Source organism: Lissotriton vulgaris, chromosome 2_1, assembly GCF_964263255.1.
Source record: "Lissotriton vulgaris chromosome 2_1, aLisVul1.2, whole genome shotgun sequence".
Classification (NCBI taxonomy): Eukaryota; Metazoa; Chordata; class Amphibia; order Caudata; family Salamandridae; genus Lissotriton; species Lissotriton vulgaris.
In genome coordinates, this window is record NC_141687.1 from 1,468,120,533 (window position 1) to 1,468,146,523 (window position 25,991).

At 46.6% G+C, this 25,991-nt stretch overlaps 1 protein-coding gene across 3 annotated transcripts in view; it reads right to left on the reverse strand.

Annotated features, from left to right (window-relative positions):
• LOC147732765 (uncharacterized) overlaps positions 1-25,991 on the reverse strand; it is a 428,345-nt gene that overhangs the window by 197,128 nt on the left and 205,226 nt on the right. For 2 of the 3 annotated variants that reach the window (XM_086957330.1, XM_086957328.1), the window contains exons 4-5: positions 23,577-23,687; positions 14,280-14,390 (exon numbers count right to left, since the gene is read on the reverse strand). In XM_086957330.1, the coding sequence (XP_086813456.1) occupies positions 14,280-14,390; positions 23,577-23,687 (222 nt within the window). The remainder of the gene's footprint in view (positions 1-14,279; positions 14,391-23,576; positions 23,688-25,991) is intronic. The other variant, XM_086957329.1, reaches the window with a different exon arrangement.

Here is a 25,991-nt window from a genome sequence, read left to right on the forward strand (position 1 = left end):
CAGTCCAAAGGCAGTTGACCTCTAATGTATGTAGGGTCAACTGGGGCTGGCCTGTATTTCCTTTCAATCCTAGGGTTAATGACTCATGCTCTGGTTGTATCTTTAAATATGTCCCCATCATGTTTAAGCACCCCTTTTAGCATTGGCAATGTTGTGACGTTCTTCTCAGAGGTGGTGAAAGTGTCAAAGAGGAAGCCTTCATCAATGGGATCTGCATGCATCTCCACATGGTGATTATATGCTGCCCTTTCTATTAGTGCGTTGAAGGCAGCTGTGTCCTCTGTAGGCGATGTTTTAACAGGGTATGCAGTATGGTCAGGAATTGTTTGAGAATCTCCTGGATCCACAAGGTCAGTCCATGGCTGAGTTTGTGTGTCCTGGTCATTATCTGTTGGATAATTATACTGGTTATTGTCCTCATACTCCCCATAGTCATCTGTGCGTGTGGGCGATTGCATATAAGTGTCTTGCACATATGTTGTGATAGTCTCAAAGAGAACTGGAGATGTTAAGGTGTCTCTTTTCCTCTTGAGAGGTATTTTGTAGGACTCCACGTTAGTTTCAGGCCTGATTTTTCTTTTTAATAGGGTAACCTTCCCAGTATCGGGGTCGACATACAGTTTGGACTGTTCTTCAGCTGACGGATCCTGTTCTTCAAGTACTTTAGCTTTTTCCCCCAGTCTTGGCCTTTTTGGCTGGGTCGGTTCGAATCCGCTATCTTGTTCGACCGCCCTTGGCTTAACGTGCGGAGGAAGTCCGAATTTTATCGGTCCGAGAGACTTTGGTTGGTGGACCGTTTTGGTGGACTGTATGTTTTTTTGGACCCGTGGTAATCGATCCTACAGTTTTAGGTTGTTCGATAACCATCCTGTGGCCCGGTGTCGTCTTCGGAGCTTGCTGCTTCGGAGCAATATTTTGTTCCCTTGGTTCGACGGAGCCCTTCGGCTCGAGTCTTGACTTTTGCTTAAGGGTCTCGATGTGCACTTGCTTTGGTTGTTCAACTCGTACTTTGGGATCGACATCCGTTGTCCGTTCGAGTCCTTTCTTTGCGTTGCTAGGCGTCGACGTCGTCGGCTCGACGGCCTTCAGCTTAGGCGCGGACATAGGAGTAGTGGTTCTGACACTCGACAACCTTGGCATACGACCTCGACGGGTCGATGACCTGTTTTTGTTTGGTCGCCTTCGACGGATTTGCCATTTTTGGTCCGAAGAATGGGAAGTCGATAAGTTTCGGTTTCTGTTTGGTTACCATCACTTTCGGTTTCGATTTTCCCAAAGTTTGGTAATGTCGCACCGATGGCTCTTGTAGAATATTCTTAGCCGGGCTTAACCGCGGGGCTATAGAATGTGCGTCCTGATCTTGGCTAAGGCCTTCCGGCGATGCCTCGACCTGAGCCTCTGGATCTGAACCAGCGAATGTATTCGGCTCAGTAGTTACGGGCGGCCCATTGTCCTCGCCGGAGTCGTCCTCGACGGCCCCTATGCCTGGTTCGTCGTCCCCTACCTCGATGATGTCTTCCTCGTCATCGACGTAGTAGTTGGAGTCGTGTTCAGACCCCTGATCCGACTGCTGATCCGAGTCTTCAGGCTCGACGACCTCTTTGTCGTCTTCGAAGATGTTTTCTGGCACAGGCGCTGATCTGTGCATCATCTGTCGGGCCGCACGTCGAACCCGAAGAGTCTTTTTTGATCGAAATTGAGCACAAGCTAAGCAGTCGGCTTCGTTGTGTTCAGGAGATAAACACTTATTGCAGACTGGGTGTTTATCGATGTGTGGGTATTTAAAGTTACAGTTGGGGCATCGCTTGAAAGGACTTCGTTCCATCGACGATTGGCCCTGGTGTTGAGAAGTTAGTATAAATACCTTCTTGAAGTAACTTATAGAAGGCACACATCAGCTGAATAAATAAGCTGTAGTGATCAGAATTCGAGTCCTGGCATTCCCTTTCTTGATATAACTGGTGTTGAGAAGGCCACGCAGCCCGATTCGACGTCCTGAGTAGAAAGGACAGGAATAAGTTGTTGGTACCGATCGAAGATACAATACCGACGCCCCGAAGGCCTTTTGGCCTTTAGAAAGTTATAAATCTATTTCCGAACTCCGAGTAACGAAAGTACATCCGAACCCAATGGCGGAAAAAAACAATCTGAGGATGGAGAGGATGCCCATACTTCGAAGACTCTTCCAGGACAACAATGTGCAATCATCCGGACCCAACACTAGGCGGCGATCTATGCACAGATATGAATTCAGCAGCCCACATGCCTCGAACCAGGAGCTTTCGCTTAAGGATGTCATGGAGGCCATTACAGGAGTCAAAACGTCCTTGGACACTGTGGCGATTGATGTCAATCTTATTAGGGCTGATCTGGGGAAGCTCAACGAAAAGGTCAAGCAGGTGGAAATAACGACATCCAGCCTCGCTGATGACGTCAAGCAAATACAAAGTGAGGTCTGCGAGCTCCAGAACTCTCGCACTCTCGCGGATCTCAAGCTGGATGATTACGAAGGCCGACGTCGGCGCAATAATCTTCGCATCCTAGGAGTTCCGGAGATATCGGATGGGCAATCCCCAGACCTGTTTATTGAGGACCTCATTCTCAAACACTTGCAACCCAAAGGCCTCAGTACATTTTTCGTTATCGAACGTGCTCACAGGGTCTCGGGCGGCCGTCCCAAACCAGGCAGCCCATGCTGGCTCGGGTCTTAAACTTTCAAGATAGAGATGTGATCCTGCAAAATTCCAGAGCAGGGACCCCCCTTTGCTATGAAAATGCTGACATTTCCTTCTTTCCGGACTTCACGCAGAGAGTGCAGAAACAGAGGAGGCTGTTCCTTTCTATGAAACGCAAGCTGAGAGAGAGGGACCTGAAATATTCCATGCTGTTCCCAGGGCGCCTCCGGGTCGAGGCGGAGGGAAGAGATTGGTTCTTGACCAACCTGAAGCGGTGGCAGAGTGGATCGAATATCGAGGAGCAAAGAATCCAACGGACCGCTGCTCAGGAGACCATGCAGACACCCGACCTCCTTGACATGGCAACCTGAAACTGAGTAACTGGGACAATTGATGTGGGGTGGGCGGGGGAGGGGGGTACGGGGGGGGGCTCGAGTGATTGTTTGCTGGGCCTGATGCTCTAATGTGACCGTATACTATTTGCCTGCTAGGGGTGCGACAAAGATCATAGACGTGGGCAGGGACGCAGACTTATCTAGGGCGACAGGCACTCTGCAAGTTTTTTTTTTTTTTTTTTTTAAATTTTTAAAACATTTATTTGAAAAAGTGCACACAGCTATTTAGCCTAACATCCCGGAGGCAAGGCAGCATATAGGAACAGGAGAGCAATAGCGCAAGAACCAATGTCACAGTACAATGAAGGTTGATTTTATTATTTTGTTTCATAAGGAACATAGAGAAAGAAAAAGAAAAAGACGCCAGAAGGTGCATAAAGAGTGGCAATGGGGTAGAAAAAACCAGTGAAGCGTTGGCAGTGGGGTAGGGGGAGCAGCGGGAACACTAGCACAGATACAGGAGAACAGATCAGGATAGAAGGGGGGGGAGAAGAGGAAACAGGATACAATATTACAGCGTGTCACAGTTGGTGTCACAAGTTATGGCGACAGATGTTCCTCCAATGAGACAGGTTCCGGAGGCACACAAATATCTCCCCGGTAAGTATTCCAGGCCCCCCACACCTTCAACCACTTTTTGGGCTTACCCCTGGCAACATAAACCGTCTTTTCCCTGAACATACACCATCCATGTTGGCTTTCCATTGCACCACCATGGGAGCTACCGAAGCCCCCCACTTCTGTGCGATATCGCGTTTGGCCACCATGTTGCCAAGGGTCACCCACTGCGTCTGAGCCACATTGTGGTCCGTCGGTCCCCAAATGTTGAGGAGGCATCTCCTAGCTTCCGCCGTCGCTACCACACCAGTCACTTCGTCCATAATCCGATGCACACGTCTCCAGTAGGAGGCTATGGCGGGGCATTCCCAAAGAATGTGCATAAAAGTGGCAAGGGCACCGCAGCCGCGGCGACAAAGCCCATCGACCGAGTAGCCCATATGCACAAGCCGGGGGCCAGTCACGTACACCCTGTGCAGGATTTTGAGCTGCACCAGCCGGAGACGAGAGGAAATGGCGACTTCCTTAGGGGAAGAAACTGCACTCTGCCAATCCTCATCGTCGATTTCCAGTCTGTCACGCCCCCACTGCTCCCGCACACCCAGGAGGAGGTCAGTGCGAACATTAATAAGTTTCTTATAAGACAGTGAGATGGCACTGTCAGGCATATGGCCATTCAACACCCTGTCTTCCAACGGGGAGCTTTCTGGAATCGCCCCCTCAGCTGGTTTAGCAGAGAGCAATGCGTGTCGCAACTGGGCATATCGGAAAGACTCCGAGTTACCCAGCTGATATTCAGCCTGCAGCTGGGAGAAGGTCTTGATCTCACCCTTCGATATCATATCATCCACCCTAGAGATACCTATGAGGTCCCACTTGTCAAACCCCTTGGTGTGCCATAACTTGCCCAAAATATCTGAGTCATACAATGGGGTGAGTCTAGTCAGCCTGCCTTGCCAGCCCTGCGCCTTGGTGATTGCCCGCCAAATATGGACCGCAGTTCTCGTTGGACCCGTCATCCGCCTGTCCAGAGACCTCGAATACAGCGCCCTGTAGTAATTGCCGCCACTCAAGAGCCACTTATCCATCGCATTTCCAGGGTTATTTTCCGGACCATAAAAACCGTGGTTGATAGCCGCCAATTGGGAGGCCCAGTAGTATCTGCGCACGTCTGGTAGTGCTATATCCCCGTCGTACCACGGAAGCGTAAGCTTCGTGATAGCGACGCGGGGTCGGCCGTCCAGGAGCAGGGCACGTTGAAGGCCTTCAATCTCTCGGAAGTATCGGGCGGGGACCGGATCTTGGGTGTTCTGCAGGGCGTATAGGAACCTGGGCAAGGACATCATCTTAAATAATGCTGCGCGCCCAAGTAAAGAAAGCGGAAGTTTGAGCCAACCCTCCACGTCACGCCGGAGGCGGAGAAGAGGGGGAAGCAAATTGTGTTCATAGCGCGCCTTCGCATTACCAGAGATATAAATCCCCAAGTATTTAAAGCCCTGGCTGGCCACCTGGATGTTGCAGCCTCTATGGAGGCGCGGTGTGTCCCCTTTTAGTACGTAGAGGAAAGACTTTGCCCAGTTAATAACAAGGCCGGAATACCGGCCAAAAAGTCTGAGTACATCACACGCCACAATAAGTGACTTGCAAGGGGAAGTGAGGTAAAGCAGAATATCATCCGCATAAAGGGAGACTCTGTCCTCGAAGCCAGGGGCCCAGCTAATACCGTGCAGATCCGGGTGTGTACGTAACAGGGCCGCAAGTGGCTCAAGAGCGAGCGCAAACAAAAGAGGCGACAAGGGGAAGCCCTGCCTGGTGCCCCTATGAAGGGCAAAAGTCGCCGAGATGCGGCCATTGACGGCAACGTTAGCCAGTGGGTCAGCATACAAAAGCTTCACCCATCCCACAAACACCGAGCCAAAACCGAGCTTCGCCAACACCGCCCAAAGGTAACTCCACTCGAGAGAGTCAAAAGCCATTGTGGCGTCCAAGGACGCCAGGACTGCCGGCTCCTCAAGGGTGTGAGCCCTGGCCAGGGCGCCGTGGAGTCTACGCAAGTTAAGGGCAGTGTTGCGGTGTGGAATAAAGCCCGACTGGTCCGGATGCACTAAGTCGCCGATAACACCAACCAGTCGATTAGCGATTATCTTGGCGAGAATCTTAGGCTCAGCATTCAGGAGGGAAATGGGACGGTAGGACCGACACAAGTCTCTCGGCTTCCCTTCCTTATGGATGACCACAATGGTGGCCAACCTCTGGTCAAGGGGAAGTAGGCCATTCTCCCGCGCTTCTAGAAACATGTTACGCAGGTGTGGGGAAACCACATCCGGCCTGATCTTATATAGCTCAACCGGGATACCATTGGGGCCGGGTGCCTTGCCCGATCGCAGTGAGCGGATCGCAAGTGCGACCTCATCCACAGAGACGTCCCTGTCCAGGTCGTCGCGCTCCTCGTCCGAAAGGCACGGGAGATCGACAGCCGAAAGAAACACTGTCGAATCGGTCGCAGACCGACTCTGCAAGTTTTTGATGGGCAGTTCTAAGCCCAGAGTGCAGGGCAGCGGGTGGCGGGTTGTTGGGTTGGGATGTTTTGTTTGTTGGTTTGGTGCTACACTTGTTTCTTCGGTACAGTATATGATGGGGTAAATGCAGAGGGTATTTGGCTTTGCGATCTGCAGGACAAGCGTGATGGGGGATAAAAACATTAAAATCTTGAGCTGGAATGTTAATGGGTTAGAAGATAAAATCAAACGAAGTGTTGTTCTCCAGTACATTCAGAGGCATGCTCCAGACGTAATCCTGCTCCAGGAAACCCACCTGGTTGGGAACCTATGTAAGGCGATGCACAGGGGGGGGGGGGATATAAAATAGTTGCACATTCTAGGTTCACCTCGGGGTACTGGGGGGTAGGTATCATGACGAGAAAAGCATTTCCACTAGCGGTGAATTCCACGTGGGCGGATGATCAAGGCAGATATGTTGGTGTCTCCGGGTTGTGGGAGGGCCGGGTCATTACCCTCATGTCCGTCTATGTCCCTCCAGGCCTACGTTTGCTAACTTGGGTACGGTCCTGCTCACTATTCCGGAGGGGCCCTTAGTAATAGGGGGTGACTTTAATGCAGTGGTCTCAGGTACATAGGATAGGTATCCCCCCCCCGGGAGGTGAGGCCATCCGCTCGGTGGTTACCTGACTTTCTTGAGGCAATGGGGCTGGTTGATGGATGGAGAGTATACCATCTAGACACGATACAACAAACCTTTCACTCTGGAGCACACCACAGTCTCTCCCGATTAGACTATTGTCTCGTTCCAGCCGCACAAGCCACCTATATAAATTAAATCAAACACTTAGCTAGGGGTATCTCCGACCACTCGCCCCTCTGGGTCCATCTGCTCATAAGCCCGGGTACGGTGGGAAGGTTGGCTCCCATTAACCCTTGGTATCTGCACAACCCTAAGATTCATAAAGACCTTATTAAGACCATCGACAAATATTTCTCTGACAATGTGGGATCTGTGTCTTCTCCCCAGACCTTATGGGAAGCATTTAAAACTGTGATTCAGGGACAGGCACTGTCTCTAATATCTGGCTCCAAAAGAGACAGGCAGAGGGAAGTTCTCGAGCTCGAGGCGGATGTTAACAGGCTAGAAAGCGACCTGGAATCTGGGGTGACGTCGGAAAAGCTCCACCTGCTGAACCTGAAACAGCATGACTACAGAACTTTAGTCTCCGACAGGGCCAAGGCCCTCAGCAGGGAAGACTTTACGATCTGGGAGATAAGGCCGGGAAGCTCATAGCGTGCCTGGACAGAAAGGAATGGGCAAGCCGGCCGGTCCCGGAGCTTATAGTAGAAGGTTGCTTCTCGATCACAGAGCCTCAGGAAATAGTAGATAGGTTTGCTGGCCATTTTCAAATGGTCTACATGTCAGTGTACTCCCACACAGAAGCAAACTCTCAGGACTTATTACGAGATATTAAGCTCCCCTCTCTCTCCACGGAAGATCGAGTCTTAATGGACTGCCCTCTTACGACTGACGAGATTGCGCAAGCGATCCGCTCTTTAAATTCCGGGAAGGCTCTGGGTCCAAACTGACTCCCCAGTGAACTTTCCAAACTTAAGTCTGACAAACTTGCCTCCCACCTGAAAGCCATGTTCGAAGAATCTAGAGAAGCTGGAATGCTGCCCCGGGAGCAGGGAATAGCTACCATTGTCACTATCCATAAGGAAGGGAAGACTAAAACAGACTGTGCCTCGTATTGGCCCATCTCTCTTCTGCCGCCTGGTCCAGGTTGGACTTTTGGCTGGTGTTGCACGAAGTTGCCACCTGGACCAAGGAGATTTTCCATCTCCCTAAATACTTGTCGGATCATGTCCCATGCCTTCTTTAGTTAGTACTTCCCGAGTCCCCTTCACGACTGTTCACGTGGCGGTTACCGCTGCATGCGCTTCTTGATGAAGCATTTAAAGAAGAAATTAGAAAAAACATTACTGACTATTTCACCCTCAATTCCGGTTTGGTGGATATGGAGACGTCCCTTTGGGAGGCATTCAAGGTGGTTATTAGGGGCCAATGCATTGCTCGCCAGGCCGGGGTGTTGAAGGCTATTCGGGGCTCCCTTGCACCCTAGAGATTCAGATCAGGAGACTAGAAACACAATACTATACCTCCAACGATTCCGCCCGGTTGGCCAGTTTAAAAGACAGACTGCTTGACTTTGAGGAGGAAGCGCAGCGTGAGGTCAAGTTCTTGGGAAAATACGCCAAGGTGCGACGATACGGTGAGGGTGACAAACCAGGGTGGACTCTGGCGGCAATGATTCGTGCACCGTGCTCCACTGCCTACATTACCGAATTGACTAGCACACATGGCAAAGTTATTAGAGGACAGTCGAACATACTAGACAAATTCTCCTCGTTCTACTCTAGTCTCTACACCGCTACTCAAAAAACATGCCCAGAGGGCATGCAGTCCTTCCTTGATTCCCTAAAGTTACTATGGTTCAGTCAACGGCATAGAGACTACCTAGACTTCCCGTTCACAGTAGAGGAAGTTTCCCAGGTAATTAAAAGTTTGCCCCTAGATAAGGCCCCGGGGTATGACGGACTAACCACCGCCTTCTACAAAACCTATGTGGAGGAACTAGCTCCGCATTTGATACCGTTATTTTGAGGAGGCTCAGACTACTGCTATTTTACCACCAACCATGCGTGAAGCAATAATAATCACTTTACTGAAACCCGGGAAAGCTGAAACTGAATTAGACTCGTATAGACCACAGTCACTAATAAATGTGGAAGTGAAAATCTTAGCCAAGTTAATTGCTAGCAGGTTGCAACTTCTTCTCCCCCTGATCGCCCGCCCAGATCAATCGGGATTTATTCCTGGACGGTCCATCTCTCACAACCTCCGGACTGTTTTTTCGGTATTACAGACGTGCAGGGGGCTGCAGTTTTCCTCAACTCTACTAAAGCGTTCGATACGCTTGAATGGCCTTATCTGTTCGCCATTCTGGGCTGCATGGGGCTCAGTCCGCTATTTATAAATTTTATCTGCTTATTATATACTCAGCCAACTGCCCGAATTCGAGTGAATGACCTCCTGTCTAAGCCTTTCCTTATTTTGTGTGGCACGAGGCAGGGATGTCCTTTATCCCACCTGCTTTTCGCGATTGCGATGGAGCCGCTGGCAGCACCCGTTAGACAGCACCACACAGCCAGGGGGATTGGGTTCAGTACCAGAAGCCTCCTCATATCATTATATGCCGATGACGTCACATTGTACGTGATTGACCCCGTGTCCAATCTGGACCCCCTCCTTTGAGAATTTATCAGATTTGGCAACCTCTCTGGAGTTTCTATCAACTGGGTTAAGGCGCTCATTTGTCCATGAACGGACACCACCGCCCCAGTCATCTCCGAGTTCCCTCTAAAATGGGTGATGATACAGTAAAATATGTGGGCATATGGATTAGCAGCAACTTACAAGAGGGGTGGAATTTAAACTTTGGACATGCCATCACCTGGCTAGAGGAGAAAGTTGCACTGTGGGCTCGGCTCTTGCTGTCCCTAGCCAGAAAGATAGGCCTAGCTAAAATGATAGTCCTGCCGAAATTTGTTTATTTATTTGCTAACATTCCAATCCCTCACGCATGCCTTCTTTCGGTCCCTTAAGACTTTGCTAGTTTCGTTGGCTTGGGCAGGCGGGCAAGCTCGAGTATCTTGAGATCTATTGACACTTCCGGTATGTCAGGGCGGCTTGGGAGCCCCAGATATGCAACTGTATGCCTGGTGCGCCCAGGCTCAGTTCCTCCATCACTGGGTCCATCCAACTCCTTTTCAGCCCCATGTGGCCGTAGAGACTGACGTGGCAGTGCCTGGTCCACTTCGTGTGGCTCTTATTAGCTTTACCGACGTCCTCGAGATTGCGTGGACACTGTGGAGACCATGCAATGGGTGTGGAACAAATTGCGGAGGAGAGCGGGCGCTCCGATATTATATGCCCCATCTATACCACTATCAAGCAAGCCGGGATGAAGATGGCTAAATGTCAGAAACCGGTCCTCGGAAGCTTGTGTCCGGTCCAGGGAAGGCATGGCTTGGCAGTTCGGGCTGGACTCTTCCCATGAGGCACAGGGTCAGACTGATTTGCATATGGCCATGTCTGAACTGGGGGGGGGGGGGGGGGGGGGGGGGTGTGAAGTGCAAAAAAACGATGGATTTAGGCCCAGATCTCTGTACTGGGGTGAATGTATGACATTGTTCTGCATTCTGTCCATCAACTGTGGTTTTTGCATTTGTCACCCCGAATGGGATGGGTATGCTCAGACGTGAGTCCCATGCTCTCCACACCACTGGATTCAAGCAAGCCGGGCTGAGACAGCTGGAATGCCGAAAACCGGTCCTCAGAAGCTTGTTTCCGGTCCAGGGAAGGCATTGCTTGGCAGTTCGGGCTGGACTGTTCCCATGAGGCACAGGGTCAGACTGATTTGCATATGGCCATGTCTGAACTGGGGTGGTGTGGAGTGCAAAAAAACGATGGATTTAGGCCCAGATCTCTGTACTGGGGTGAATGTATGACATTGTTCTGCATACTGTCCATCAACTGTGGTTTTTGCATTAGCTAAAATGATAGTCCTGCCGAAATTTCTTTATTTATTTGCTAACATTCCAATCCCTCACGCATGCCTTCTTTCGGTCCCTTAAGACTTTGCTGGTTTTGTTGGCTTGGGCAGGCGGGCAAGCTCGAGTATCTTGAGATCTATTGACACTTCCAGTATGTCAGGGCGGCTTGGGAGCCCCAGATATGCAACTGTATGCCTGGTGCGCCCAGGCTCAGTTCCTCCATCACTGGGTCCATCCAACTCCTTTTCAGCCCCATGTGGCCGTAGAGACTGACGTGGCAGTGCCTGTTCCACTTTGGGTGGCTCTTATTAGCTCTACCGACATCCTCTAGGTTGCGTGGACACTGTGGAGACCATGCAATGGGCGTGGAACAAATTGCGGAGGAGAGAGTGCGCTCCAATATTATATGCCCCATCTATACCACTATCAAGCAAGCCGGGCTGAAGACGGCTGAAATGCCAGAAACCGGTCCTAGGAAGCTTGTTTCCGGTCCAGGGAAGGCATGGCTTGGCAGTTCGGGCTGGACTCTTCCCATGAGGCACAGGGTCAGACTGATTTGCATATGGCCATGTCTGCACTGGGGTGGCAGAGTGGGCTAAAGAACGGTGATGGATTAAACCCAGATCTGTTGACTGGGTATGAGTGTTTGATTGGTTCAGATGCTCCGTCCATCACCACCCCCTTTTGTACCGCTTTGTTCGCCATAAGTTGGCAGGGTATGCTCAGACATGAGTCCCTAGCTCACTTTGCCACTGGATTCAAGCAAGCCGGGCTGAAGACGGCTGAAATGCCAGAAACCGGTCCTCGGAAGCTTGTTTCCGGTCCAGGGAAGACATGGCTTGGCAGTTCGGGCTGGACTGTTCCCATGAGGCACAGGGTCAGACTGATTAGCATATGGCCATGTCTGAACTGGGGTGGCAGAGTGGGCTAAAGAACGGTGATGGATTAAACCCAGATTTGTTGACTGGGTGTAAGTGTTTGATTGGTTCAGATGCTCCGTCCATCACCACCCCCTTTTGTACCATCTATTCCACTAGCGCACAACCCAATGCTGCTAAATCTAGGGGAAAGTATTATTAAGAATGTGGCCTAATTACCTTTGCTGACCTGTACCCAGGTGACAAATTCCGCTCCCCCCTGGTTGTTGAGGGGGGGGGGGGGGGGGGGGGGTGGCATTTACTGACATTATTTTCTATTATAAACTTCGGGCAGCCTGATGCTCTCTGCATAAAAGTTTTCTGGACTCCCCGCCATCCATGGCAGCACTCGAAACTTGTTAAGTTCACCCTTGTCCCGCAAACTTGTCACACGACTGTACACACACACATGCAAACCAAGGCACCCCTGATGAAGCCAATGGCGCTTCAGGCGTGGAATAGTGAACTCCTCGTCCCGCTCACAGAAGAACAATGGTCGTACTGCTGCCGCCAGCTCACGGAGTTATCGCCCAATTATAAACTCCGCCTCATACACTTCAAGTTCCTCCACCCCTTTTACAGAACACCTATAGGCTTACATTGCATGGGATTGCGAGAAGACGAGGGCTGCTGGCGTTGTGGTTATATCCCAATCCCCTTTCTTCACATGCCATGGGATTGCCCACGTCAGTCGGCTTTCTGGTCCACATTGTTTACAATGATACATCAGATCATTGGGGCGCCAGAGACTCCCACTCCTATGATGGGCCTGTTGAGCTATGTAAAAGACACACTCATTAAAGTTTGTAAACTTCATGCATTGCTTCTCCTTTTTGCCAAACGTCAAGTTGCTGTGCATTGGGGGAGAAAGAGGGTGCCTTCCTTTAAGGAGTGGATCAGGGATGTTTCGTATGCCCACTCCCAATTCCCCACCTTCTGGGAATTGATGCCTCCGACCTCCAGGCCCAGAGACATTTGGGAGCCATTCCTCAATTGGGCTCGGGACATCAAGGGGTCGGATGAGAATACAGCTTATTATATGGGGGAGGTCGGTTAGATAGGGTAGGGAAATGTTGTTGCATTCCTTTTTATTGACGGTCCACCTGCTATGCATACTATATAGGGTGTCGTCCTGGGGGCAGGTACACACTGTCACATGTTCTATTCCCGACTGGATTTGCTATGTGGTGTTTTCCTACATATCTCTGTCTTCACAAGTGGGTCGGGCACAAGCGATATAACATCTGTCCTGTGTTGATGGTGCAGCTCTTGATTCGATTATGTATTGATTGTATACTGACTGATTGTTTACGGAATTTTCTTTTTCTCTTGAAATGCCAATAAAAAGAATTAAAAAGAAAAAAAAGGGCCAGTGAGGGCAGATTACATCGAGGAGGCTGAGTCCTGATTGGATAGACCACGGATGTTGCTGATTGGACAGTGCTGTTTTTTTGTTTCTCTAACTCTACATTTTCCCAAGGATTCTGGGAAATGTAGTTTTGTATATTTAAAAATACCGTTGTAAAACTTTGGCTGCTGTTGTTAAAAATGGAAAAAGAAGGCATAATCCTCGCCTCCAGTCCTGACATAGAATTGCAGTAACGTACACCAAAACTGCCAACAATCAAGAGCAATACAAATATATAAGGACAGGTGGACAACAGAGAAGATGGCTGGAGAAGGAGGGGAAAATACAACACTAGGGGAAGAACAACGTGGGGATGGGGAAAGAAACACCAGACGTAGAGAACACCACAAAGTGTGGGAGGGGTAGAAACACATATGAGAGAGAGAGAGAGAGAGAGAGAGAGAGAGAGACAGAGCAGAGGCCAGGGAAAAAAACAAGGAGAGCAACACAGGGAGGGGGGCAGGGAGAGAGAGTTGGAAGACGTGCACTTACAAAGATCGTTTAAGCTGGAAAGAAGATAGTAGTTCCCTAAAAGTGACTAGTGGCAGAATACAAGTCAGCCAAACAAAGTAATAGTGAAGAGGCTATGCTCCTGGGGAGGGACAAATAAAAGAAGACTCTTAATAAGAGTGTAAAAGAAAAAACAAAGCCAATCATAAGAAATGGGTGATCTGCAAGTTCACAATAGGTCTTTGGCAACCAGACAGCTTGTGCTATCTGGTAGGTGACACCTACAAAGGTTGTCAGGAATCAAATATTTTGATCAATCCTCAGAGTACGCCACGGTATACCACAACACCATCTGTAAAAGATTAAGAGAATGGGCTAGATGCAAGGCAAACGCCGAAGAAGAGTCTGTCATCCCTCTGCAATCTGAACCACCTAATGAGAACTGGATCTGATTAATCCACCAATAGCAAATTAACATCATAGATTAACTAAACAACCTTTACACCACGATGCAGAACAGTTTCCTGCGTCTCAATCATACCACTACAGAAGTTCTGATATTGGGCCGAAAGGCAACATCTATGCATGATATAAAACAAGAAAATAAATAGAACTGCAGGGGGGGCTAATGGGGGATGGGGGAGTGGATCAAGATGCAATCACCCTTCATGCGACAACAAGCCCTACTCTAGAACGCTGTTTAATAAATACTAATAGTATAACTGCTACTAACTGAGAAGAAGTTTTTTACTCACCAGCGATACACGTGATTCTTTTTTCTCTCTCAGGGTCGAGGTGGTCTATGGAATACGACTCTGCTTCTGTTTTGATACTGAATGAAACAAGAGGTGCCATATCTTTATGTCCTAATATTAAAAAAATAACTATTAATATCTGATTGGCAGACTCATCTGGTAATTTATCCATTCCATATTTTTTTAAAGCTAATGAAGACAAAATAAGAGAGACTGAGTAACAAAAACATTAGTCTTCTAATAGCTGCAAGGAAAGATAATCCATTAGGTGAAAAGTGCAAAAGTTGAAGATATGAGAGAATGAGAAAGAACAATACGGGTTTCGGACTGCAGCAGGAAAAGATAGCTTAGTAACTGTTATGAATAATTATTCCTAAAAGATCATTATTGACAAACATTAAGTTACCTCTTCTGTACAAAACAGTAAGCAGCATGGTTTAATCCTACATCCATCTAACGTCAATGTTCTCCTTTGTAGGTCTGGCTACACTTGGCAAGACTTTATGTCACCACACAACACACAAAAAACATCAACGGACAATATACACTGCGTACAGAAAGGGGCTTTGATCACCCTCAATCATCGATCGGCTTGTTTGGGTAAGCCTCCTTCAGGCACTGGCTTGCTAGATAGTCCATCACATTTGGGTTCAGAACACAATAAGATGTGCTGAGGTGCTGCAGGGAGGTGTGAACCCTCGTACCATTGCCACATCCGTTGCCGCACAGGGAAGACTCCAACTCCCAGTTTACTACGAGCCAGGATTCAATCGCCGATAATGTATTGTATTGTATTGTATTGTAATTGCATTTATATTTCGCTTACTACCTCTGACGAGGCATCAAAGAGCTTTTTTGGCTAGTAGCACGCTACTCCGGAACCCAAGAAGGATTGGTGTTGAATTAGTATACTGAAATATGAAAGTAATTTGAGTGGTGGATAGGTTAGTCAGTTATTTGGATTGAGAAGGATAGCGGAGGGATAGAAGAGGGAAAAAGGGTTGCATTTATATAGAGCTTGCTACCCCTTATGAGGTGTTGAATGGCTTTATTCGGGGAGTAGCACGCTACTCGGAACCAATAAAGGATTAGTGGTGAATTAGTATAGTGACATATGAAATTTGATAAGTGGACAAGTTAGTCTGTTGTTTTGATTGAAATGATAGTGGAGGGATAGAAGAGTGAAGGATTTCGATTTTTTTTCTTCTTTTGGACATCATAGCAGTAGTGGGAGGCTTGGGATGAGTAAAAATTGATGTTGAGGGGAAGAGTCAGAGGGAAGATTTTAGAAAGGCTTGTTTTGGGGGATCAGTATAGTAAAAAGAGGTGTAAGATGGTGCAAGGAGGTGTAGAGTAGGGGAGAGTCTAGAAAGGGCTACTTTGGGGGTCATAGTGGTGGCATGGGGTTTGAGATGAATAAGAGTGGAGATAAAGGAAATACTGATAGAGGTCTAGGGTGAGAAATAGGGTAGTGCATTGGTTATTCTGAATTAAAAGAAAGCATACCACCACTACGTACTGCCAATTACTGGATTAGCTGCTGCTACCCAAAAGGTGTCTGTTGTGGCCAAAAGGAGACCGCTGCTACCATCTTGGCCACATCTGGAACATTTCCTTCGTTCTGGGACTACACTACCCAGAACTCCTGTGGGCGCAGGATTACCGCATCACTGGGAGCGCCCTGAGGTGCTCAAAAACACCGGTGCGGGATGCTCTGCCATACCACCACTACGTACTGCCAATTACTGGATTAGCAGCTGCTGCCCAAAAGGTGTCTGTTGTGGCCAAAAAGAGACCGCTGCTACCAACGCGGCCACATCGGGAACATTTCCTTCCTTCCGGGACTACACTACCCATAACTCCTGTTGGTGCAGGATTACCGCGTCACTGGGAGCGCCCCGAGGTGTTCAAAAACACCAGAGCCCGGACGCGGGCGGGCGGGCCCTTCCGTGCCCGTCAGAGGCCGGTTGAGGCTGGGCTGGGCCCAGTCCCTAAGCCCCTTTGCAGGACTGCATTGAACGAAGAACTGACAGTAAGGAATAATTGCTTTCTTAGTTTACCTGATTGACTAATTTGTGACTCTGCCTATTGTTCGAATTTATTATTTCATCAAAGTTGTTTGTTTAGCTTATTTTATTTTCGCTAACCTTTAAAGAACTAACAGAACATTGTCGGTTTTGTTCAGAGAGTGATAGTTGAGGGTTACGGGAAGCATATACCTAACTTGTAATTAATAAGATCCAGCTGATTGATCTGATTTTGCATAAGGGCTATGGGTAAGAGAAAGATGGCTAGCCCCAAGCCGGGGTGACTGGCGCGAACATCGGGTGACACGCAGCAAACATTATTAAGTTACCTTATAGGGGCCATGGGCGCTCTAGATAAGCAAATATCATCTGTGGTCGAGTCACTGGAAGCAGGTTCTGCTTCGGCCCCGGATCAATCTAAGGTATCTGAAATCTCAAGGGGCACCTCAAAAATAATACCACTTTTAAATGGTTGTATTCAATATCAGTCTGATTAAATTGTAGTGAGTGACCCGCACTCCCCGAAGCAGCCTCTCCAGAAGAAACAGAGGAATCCAGCATTGGGCGCGGAAAGAATTGGTGTTCAGGAAAGGGGAGAAGGGACCAATAATCCCCAAAAATCACAGAAGCCTACCTCGTTGCTAGTCACAAAACAGGCCCACCAAGGCAAGAAGAGGGTGTGAACAAGAAAAGGCTCCCATAAGGGGAAGGAAGACATCAATAGAAAGAGTGAAAATAATTCAAGCAAAATAAGGAACTTAATGACCCTGGTGGAAAGATTGGACCTCTATTTAAGAGTCAGATTAGATCAACTGGGTGATAGATTAGATCGAATCGAGCAAAGTATCTCAAGAAAGCCGGACTATGTGAATCCTAGAGATTTGGCAAATGTTGATCCAGGCACTGTGATTACAGAAATTAACATACCAACTAGTCAGCCACACCCCATACATATTCCATCGAACCATCCTTATCCGTTACATAGTACACATAGGATAGCTAAAGACTCACATTTACAGAAGAACACCTTAAACTTGTTACCCACTACAGGGCTTAGGAATGAGCATAGGGCCAATACAACAACAGCAACTACGAGTAGACCTAATCTACCCCTCCACCAATCAAAGGCTAACTCTGGATCCATTCCCTACAGAGAACATCCTGACAACTTTAAATTAGATCAGCATCTACATTTACCACCGGAGGCAACTCCGTATGTTGTTGTCTTAACAAATGTCCCAAAATTAGCCCCATTGCAAAAAGAAAACTAAGTAAGATTCATTGAAGAACAAATCACTTTATTGGTTGGGGAAGAGGACGGGTCTAACCAGGGATGTGGAATTCCTATAGCCCGACTCCCGGGACATATTGTTTGGGGTCAAGGGCAACAAGTTTTCAAGTGTATTTTGTCCTTGGGACAAGTAGGACAAACCCCCTACAGCACAAACCCTTTGGCTGCCAGTTTACAGTATCACTTTATGGATCAGGAAAGGGCAATGTCTGCAGTTAAGGTAATATTTGCTGTTCAAGCTTGTATTTATGGTTCATTAATGCAAAACCTTTATTATTAGGGTGAGCACTAAAAGTAAACACTGTAAACTCGGCCTGTACTGACGGTGGTTTCAGTATAAATGTGTATACACGTTTTAAAAGTTTAGTAATATGAGGCTATGTATAATGCTCCCAGAATGCTCTCTGATTATATGCAAATATTTGCTGAAGCTTCAAAGCAAGAGTGATGATTCTTTGCTTTCAAAATAAAATGTTTAAAAAATGCAAGTAGGAAAAAAAACATGTTGCTACTGTAAGATTTTAGGTACCATATCTTTGCAGCATCATTTAGCAACATGTTGATGTATGCTTGTATTTCCCCAAAAATATTCATAATGGAAAATCAGTGTAACCAGTTTAAATACGATTACCAGAAACAAAAATAAACAAGTATTGGCAAAGCCAGTAGGTCTGAAATTGGTGGTCAGCCTTTTGGTTTTGTCAATTCGTGACTTGTTCAGGCATGGTTTTTATAAAACCGCATCCGTGTGGGAGCTGCTGGGCCCTCACCATTCTAACAAGCATTGGCAAAAGCAAAAATTGTTTTTGGTCTCAAAAAGCACACATTGCCACAGCAGTTCCGGGCACTGAACAAAACTACTTTGTGTGCCAATATGCTCCTTGTCAAAGAGCAGAATACTGTCACTGACAGTGAAGCCATCTGACAGACGGAGAGAAAAAGAGAGCGAGAGAGAGACAGAATTTTATTAAACACAATAGTTCATGGTTAACGCCCGGCCTAATTAGAAGCCCAATTATTAACGAAAGTCTCAAAAGTGCATCCATGGTATATATCCTTGCATTAAGTGCATATATACAGTTTCCATGAATTCACAAGAATTTACAGAAGTAGGCCAAGAAATAGTACTCCTAGAAATTATTTGTGAACTGCATTTTAGCATGAGCACAGGTGCATGTGTAGATTGTCTCATGTGAAAATCTTAATGTTTCAAGTTCACTTTTCCTCTAACCACTTTTTTCCCAACCCTGGAAGTTTTACGTCTGCGACTGTCAGGAGTAAATTTCCAACCTTTTTCAGTACGGGAAAATATTAGAAAAGAGTTGGTGCAACCCAACACGCATGTTAGTAGGTTTGCACAGACTCAAAAGGGCATTCCAACCCTTGAACTATTTCTTACCAATGCCTTCAGCCCAGTATGCAGACCTGCAGAAAGGTGGCAGCATAGGGGAATTGCTAGTATGCAATCCTACTATGGTACGAGCCCTGGCATAATTAGAGAGGTTATATCATAACTCTTATATAATGAGATTGCTGCCGTAACTTGTCGCCGCATTACATGGCACAAAAGGGACAAGTGGATTTTGTTACAGGGCAAGTAGATTTATGAAGCAACCTGCCCCATGGACAAGTAGATATTTTATTAAATTCCACACCCCTGGTCTAACGCACCAACTGTTCAGGGAGATTAAGATGGCTAGAAGAGTTCAATGGGTTGGGTCCTGAGGTAAAACTTTCCATGGTGACTGTATAGTCCTTACATTCAAAACCCCAAAATTAGTGAAGAACATACTATGGGCAGAATGTAGGAACACACTAGCTCCAGGTGAAATTAATGTCCTGCTGTTAGGATTTTTTTATCCACTGAGTACTAGGGTTGATGGCATTAACAACATTGATACAAATAGAAATACTAGTATCTATGGTCCACACTTTGGAAATCGTCAGAATTCCAGTCTATCTAACAGGTTTAGTGCCCTATCGGCCCTGGAGGATGATTGACTTAATATACTGAAAATTGATCAACAAGAGAAAACTAGGGGACAGGATATATATGGTCCTTTAGCCACGACACCGTCTTCTTATATCTCACAACCTCTCAGTGTCAGAGAGCTTTAGATCCCAGGATAATCGCCTTCCTCTCCCGCTAAATACTATAGTTCCAATGCAATGTAAGAACGTTCCACTTGAACAGATGGGTACGGGGGATGTGGTACAACAGGATAGTACCACGCATCTTAGGAGCAATGATAATTTGGGGCTACATGAGAGACACCGGGATGGGTCAGGGTTCGACGTAGTAATCTGGAATGTAGCCGGACTCCGAACTAAAATCGACAATGATGTATGGCTCAAATTTATTAGTAAATTCTCGGTACTTTGCTTGCAGGAAACTTGGATTACTTCTCCCATGCACCTGGAGGGATATAAAACTTATTTTTCTTCTGCTATTCCTACTACATCTGGAAGAGCTAAAGGTGGACTGATAATGTTCATATCTAACCTCCTAGATTTTAAATATATAGTCCCCCTTAAATTAGAGCCAAATTTCCAAATAATCTCTTTGGGAACATCAAACAAGTGTTCTATCTCCTGGTTAATTTCATAATAACATCTATAATGTACAACTGAATGCCGTTTTAAAAGAGATCAGGTCCACATCTTTTTCATTTAACCACTATGTTTGATTCAATTTCAAAGCTGGACATCTTGTACATTTGCACGTTTGCGACATGAAATGAAATGGTCCCATTAGCAATTTGTAAATGTCAATCATGTTTTACTCTTTTAAACGTATTTATTGTACCATTGATGTAAAATATTTTTTTATACAACTGTTTTTTATTATTGAACTTATATGGTTTTTGTACATTTTAAAAAACCGAATAAAGTATGATTGAAAAGAAAGCAATACATATATAGATCCGTAAGTACATGGAAAGTTTATAGAAGCATAAAGGAAGTAAGTAGATGTAGATTAAAGATATTGATAGAGGTATAGGGTGGAGGAAAGTAATAAATACATAGATCCAAGTACATGGAAGGTATATAGATGCATAGAGGAAGTAAGTATAGGTGGATTGAAGATGCATTGATTAACTCTGGTTTTCAAGTGTTGTACTTAAAATAGTATTTATTCATTTTTTCTAAACATAGGTATTCAACATGATTATACAAAGCAATACACATATATAGGTCCCTATCTATAGTAAAAATAAATGCTTATATACAGAAGGATATACTGTATATTTCGGTTTGCGTACGGTGCTTATGTGGGGAAGAACCAATTCATGAGTAGTTTTCAGAAGATAAGGTTGTTGTCTGTGGATCTTATATTGGGGGGTAAAGATATCATGTCTAGAAGTGCGTCTGGGAATGTATCCTTGCTAGGTGGAGGTCTGTAAAGGAGCAGGAAGTTACAGGAGGAAGACTGTGTAGGACTGCATCTTGTGAGGAGAGCCTCCCAATTCTTTATGGAGATGTCGTCAACTTTAGTGACATGTAACACAACAGCAAGACCACCTCTTTTTTTGCCTTTACGATTTTGGGTGATCGTTTGATAGCCTGGAGGAATGGCTTCATGCAGGACTGGAACCATATCATCTCCCAACCACATTTCGGTTATGAATAGTATATCTGGTTTTGCATTGGTGAGAAGGTTGAAGATGTGATGTTTGTTTTTAGAGAGTGATCAAGCATTTATTAGTAGACAGTTTAGAGAATGTGCTTTGGTAACAGTGAGAATTAGTTTTGTTGAAGAGTGATCAATATTGTGTGGGTTAGTAGCGGGAGTGTTTTTATTGTTGGTATTATCTGTAAAAAAATAGCAGTTCTGTAATGTGTTGCTCGTCCAGCAGGCTAAGAAGGCATTTTGATGGGTCTGCATGCGTAGGTGGGGGAGACGGTGTTTGAGAACTAGTAGGTGTGATGTGTTGTTTTTGTGGTGTAACCTTGTTGTGCAGTAGGCACGGAGAAGCAAAGTTGTGATGTGTGGCATGTTGCTTATATTGTTTGCGTATGTTTAGGGCGGAAGGTGTATAAGTCAGTGGTGGTGGTGCAGCATGTGTGTCATTTAGTAAGCTTCTAAATTGTCCAATGGAGGAGAGGCTGTTGGAAGAGAGTTGCTGTATGTGTGTTAGGTGTGGTGAAAGAAAGAAATCTTGGCATTGTGGTTTGTTCCCTTGTGTGGTTTGAAATGTGGGTGTGTGATTGTATTTTGAGACTCTAAGTATTAGGAGGTGTTGTGCTTGAGAGCTTTTGTATCACTGATGTGTGTGATATGTTTTGTTTTTGAGGAGTAGTGAAAAGAGTTGCTGATGTGTTTGTTTCATCAGATGGATTTGTTAGTATACTATTGTTTGCAAGTGGAATTTGTAAGGTAGAGGTAGTGGTGATGTGTTTGTGAGTAGATTGTATGTTGTGTATAGGAGAGGATGAAGTAGATTTAAGACAGTTTGTTTTTTACCTGTTTGCTGCAAGAGTTAAAATGTGTGGTACAGTGGCATGTAAGTGCTGTGTTGTGTTATTGTGTAGAAAGAAGAGGAGATTGTTGGATGGACAAATGATGGAAGGCTGAGTATGGGTTTGTTAATGATAAAAGAGTGTCTGTCAGGAGTAATTAGAGTGCAGAGTGTGTGTCTGGTTGGGTTGTAGTTAAGTAAGGTATGGATTTTGGTTGTGTTAGTAATGAGTGCATTGGTTAGTGGTATAGGATAGAGTTGTCTACTGTTTGTAGGTGATGGTGGAAATGTGTGGTAGCTGGGATAGAAGGGTATATAGATGTAGTTTGTGTGGTGTTGCAGGTTGTGCTGGTAAAATTGATTTGTGCATAGGGCCGGTTTGTAGTAAGTGTGTGGTATACATTTGGTGTGAGCGTGTTACTCTGCTTGTGGATGGTGTAGGGTGCGTATTACTAAATGGGAACATGGGCAGCATTTCTGGCCCTAGTCCCGACCAGTCTCGAACAGGCTCAAACAGGCACCTGCCTTTGTCCTCTCCGCCCGGGCTGAGAAGCCCTAACCCATGGCCTTTTATAGCCCTAGTAGTCAGGTGACCCCCTGCAACCAATGGGAATCCTAGCCCTAACCCTATCCAATCACAACCCGAGCCCTAAAATCGTGAACCAATACAAGACCAGGACTTCACAGCCAATCTTAGCCCTAGTTCAAGCACTCAATCAGGTCCAAAAACCCTAATCTCTACATTCAATAGAGGCCCTGCCCTAGCTGTAGCCCCAACCCTAGTCCCAGCAAACAATGAAACAGGAAACCCTAGTCCCTATTTCAAAAGAAAAGCTTAACCCTAGTATTAGTCCCACACCTACTCCACCAACCAATCACACCAGAAGCCCTAATCGCTACGTCCAATAAAAGGCCTAACCCTAGCCCTAGTCCCAACGCTAGTCTCAACAACCAATCACACTGAAAGCCCTAGTCCCTACTTCCAATAAAAAGCCTAAACCTAGTTTTAGTTCCAACCCTACATTGATTGAGTCGCACACCCACAAACCAATCTGAACCCTCAAATAACCAACCAATGAGAACACGAACCCTAATCCAATAGAAACATCAGATAGAACCACCAATCATTGCACACATGTAACAACCAATAGTAGACTATATAAGGTCCCAGCGACCTCGGACAAGGTTTGCTGGCATGGGAGTTAAAAGCTGTTCCTCTATTCAGAATATCCTAGGAGACAGACAGGCTTAATCCACACTTTGAACTTCTGCAGATAAGGGCCTAACAAACCGTCCTCTAACAATACTGTTTGTATAAAACTTTACTCACTCTAAAAAACGAAGTGTACAATCCCTTTAAAACTCAGCTTAAACAGCTGACAGCAGATTACTGTTGTCTCAGAGCACCCTCTGATGTAGAATATCCACGTTGCTGGGGTGGGGGCGGAGGGGCGGGGGAGCTGTTAAATAAATACTAATAGTATAACTACTACTAACTGAGAAGAACATTTTTACTCACCAGCGGTACACGCGATTCTTTTTTCTCTCTCAGGGTCGAGGTGGTCTATGGAATACGACTCTGCTTCTGTTTTGATACTGAATGAAACAAGAGGTGCCATATCTTCATGTCCTATAATAAAAAATGAACTATTTATATGTTTGACAGTCTCATCTGGTAATTTATCCATTCCATATTTTTGTTTTAAGTTAATCAAGCCAAACTAAGAGAGAATGAGTAACAAAAATATTAGTCTTCCAAGAGGACTGCAAGGAAAGAGAATCCATTAGGTGAAAGTGCAAAAGTTGAAGATTTGAGAGAATGAGATTAAGAACAATATGGGTTTCTGACTACAGCAGAAAAAGACATGCAAAAGAGAGATAGGTAAACAAAAAAATGGCAAGTATATTTCAGATAGCTTATTTTTTTTTTTTGAAAAATATTTTTATTGCGAAATCATAGAAAGGCACAGGTTCTCATGGCTGTTCAGGCCACTCAAATGCAAGATCATTGACATGCAATTTTCAGGACAATACACAGCCATATAGGCCCACATCCCGGAGGCTGGGCGGCGTAGAATTAGAGCATGCATCAAGAAAAACTTAGCCGTGCATTAAGGATACGTATATATCATTGTATTCGTTGATTTTTACAAAGTCCTCTCCTTCCGATGTCCTTTATATAATCTCACTCCCATCCCTCTGGATAGGCATTTTTTCGCTAATGTTTATAATAGAACACTGTTTTAACATAGAACAAAAATCAAACCCCCCGTGCGTGGCATCATTAGTAAAATACTTAAAGAATCAGGCTATCTATGTGAGGCCCAAGAAGGTGCAGACATTATATCCAGGAAAAGACCTTTAGGGATCACAGCGAATCACCGTTATACATAACAAGGAATATTAGCGTGCATCTAGTGGGGCACTACATTGGACTCGGGCCCTCCAACCCGACCCCCTCTCCAGCACTCTCGGACTCAGACTCATCAGGGGTGAATAATTCAGCGCTGGTGGCATCAGAATCATCATCCGTCAACCCCCCCATACACATCAGCCTCCAAGCAAGCAGATCATCCTGTAATTTCCCATCCCGGCGAGTGCGCTGCATGTGCGTCTCTTCAGCCAGGGACCATTCTCTGGCATCTCTCAGCCAGAGGGACATCTCGGGAGCCCCTTGACCCATCCAGGTGATAGCTATGCGCCGCCTTGCCATAACTAGCAATAATTGTAAAAACTTATAGGACAAATTCTTCTTTTTGGGTTTGGGTACCAGGGCCAAAAGACAATGGAGCGGATCCAGCGCAATTCTGAGTTTCGTAGCGCGACTGATATGGTCCACCACCTCCCTCCAAAAGGTACTGACTCGAGGACATTCCCATGCTAGGTGCAAAAATCCCGCTCTCTGCGCACCACACCTAGGACAGTTGTGTCTCCTTTCTGCAGAAATGCGGTATAGGGAGACCGGGGTCATATAGGTACGATGGACAAAGTTGAAATGTATGAGTTTGAAGCGGGCATTACACGAGACCTTTCGGGTCAGAAGCCCGATTCGTTTACGCTGTCCCGGTTCCAACTCCACCCCCAAGTCTGCCTCCCAGGCCGCCCAAGATGGCGCGGTCGGGGGGGGGGGTCGAATCCCTACGCATGGCCGAGTAGAGCAGGGAAATCAGCCTTCTACCTCTACCACACGATAAAATGATGTCGAGGGTATGGGTTAGTGGAGGCGCCTCCGGGAACTGAGGCCACGTCGTTCTTGCTATATCCTGGAGCCCTCTATAGTGGAGATACTGCCCCCTACTTAACACAAAAAACTCTGTAGACCGTTCAAAGGACACAAAAGAGTCATCTGGATAGAGGTCCGCCAGGGTCTCACATCCGCCACAGCGCCACTCTCGATAGGACATATTCTCCTCCATCCGGAGTACCGGGGCCAAGATCCACACCGGGAGCTCCCTATGGAAGGGGGCCCGTCTTAATACCTTCTCAACGAATCGCTGCCAGATTCCTGCTGTGTGACGCAACACATAGGGTAAAGTTTCATCTGCACCCCTTCCCTGCATCAGGGCCTCCCTTAGAACCCTCTTGGTTGCCGTGCCCGCCAGTAGTGCTAGTTCCCAGTTCTCTTCATCTGCGAACCACCTTGCGGCTGGAAGAAGCTGTGCCGCATAGTAATAGAAGTCAAATCTCGGGGCCTCAAGGCATCCCTCCTCCCAGCACCGGGTCACCGTGCGCAGAGCGACTCTACAGCGCCCGCCCGCCTAGAGTAGAGACGTAAGGAGCGAGTCGAGTGTGCGAAACACTCGGGGAGGCAACGGACACAGGGTATTCTGCAAAACGTACAAAATCCTGGGAAGCATCACCATCTTGGCGATCGCCAATCGCCCCATAAGGGAGAGAGGAAGCGTGTTCCAGAAAGTGACAGACTTGTGGAGAG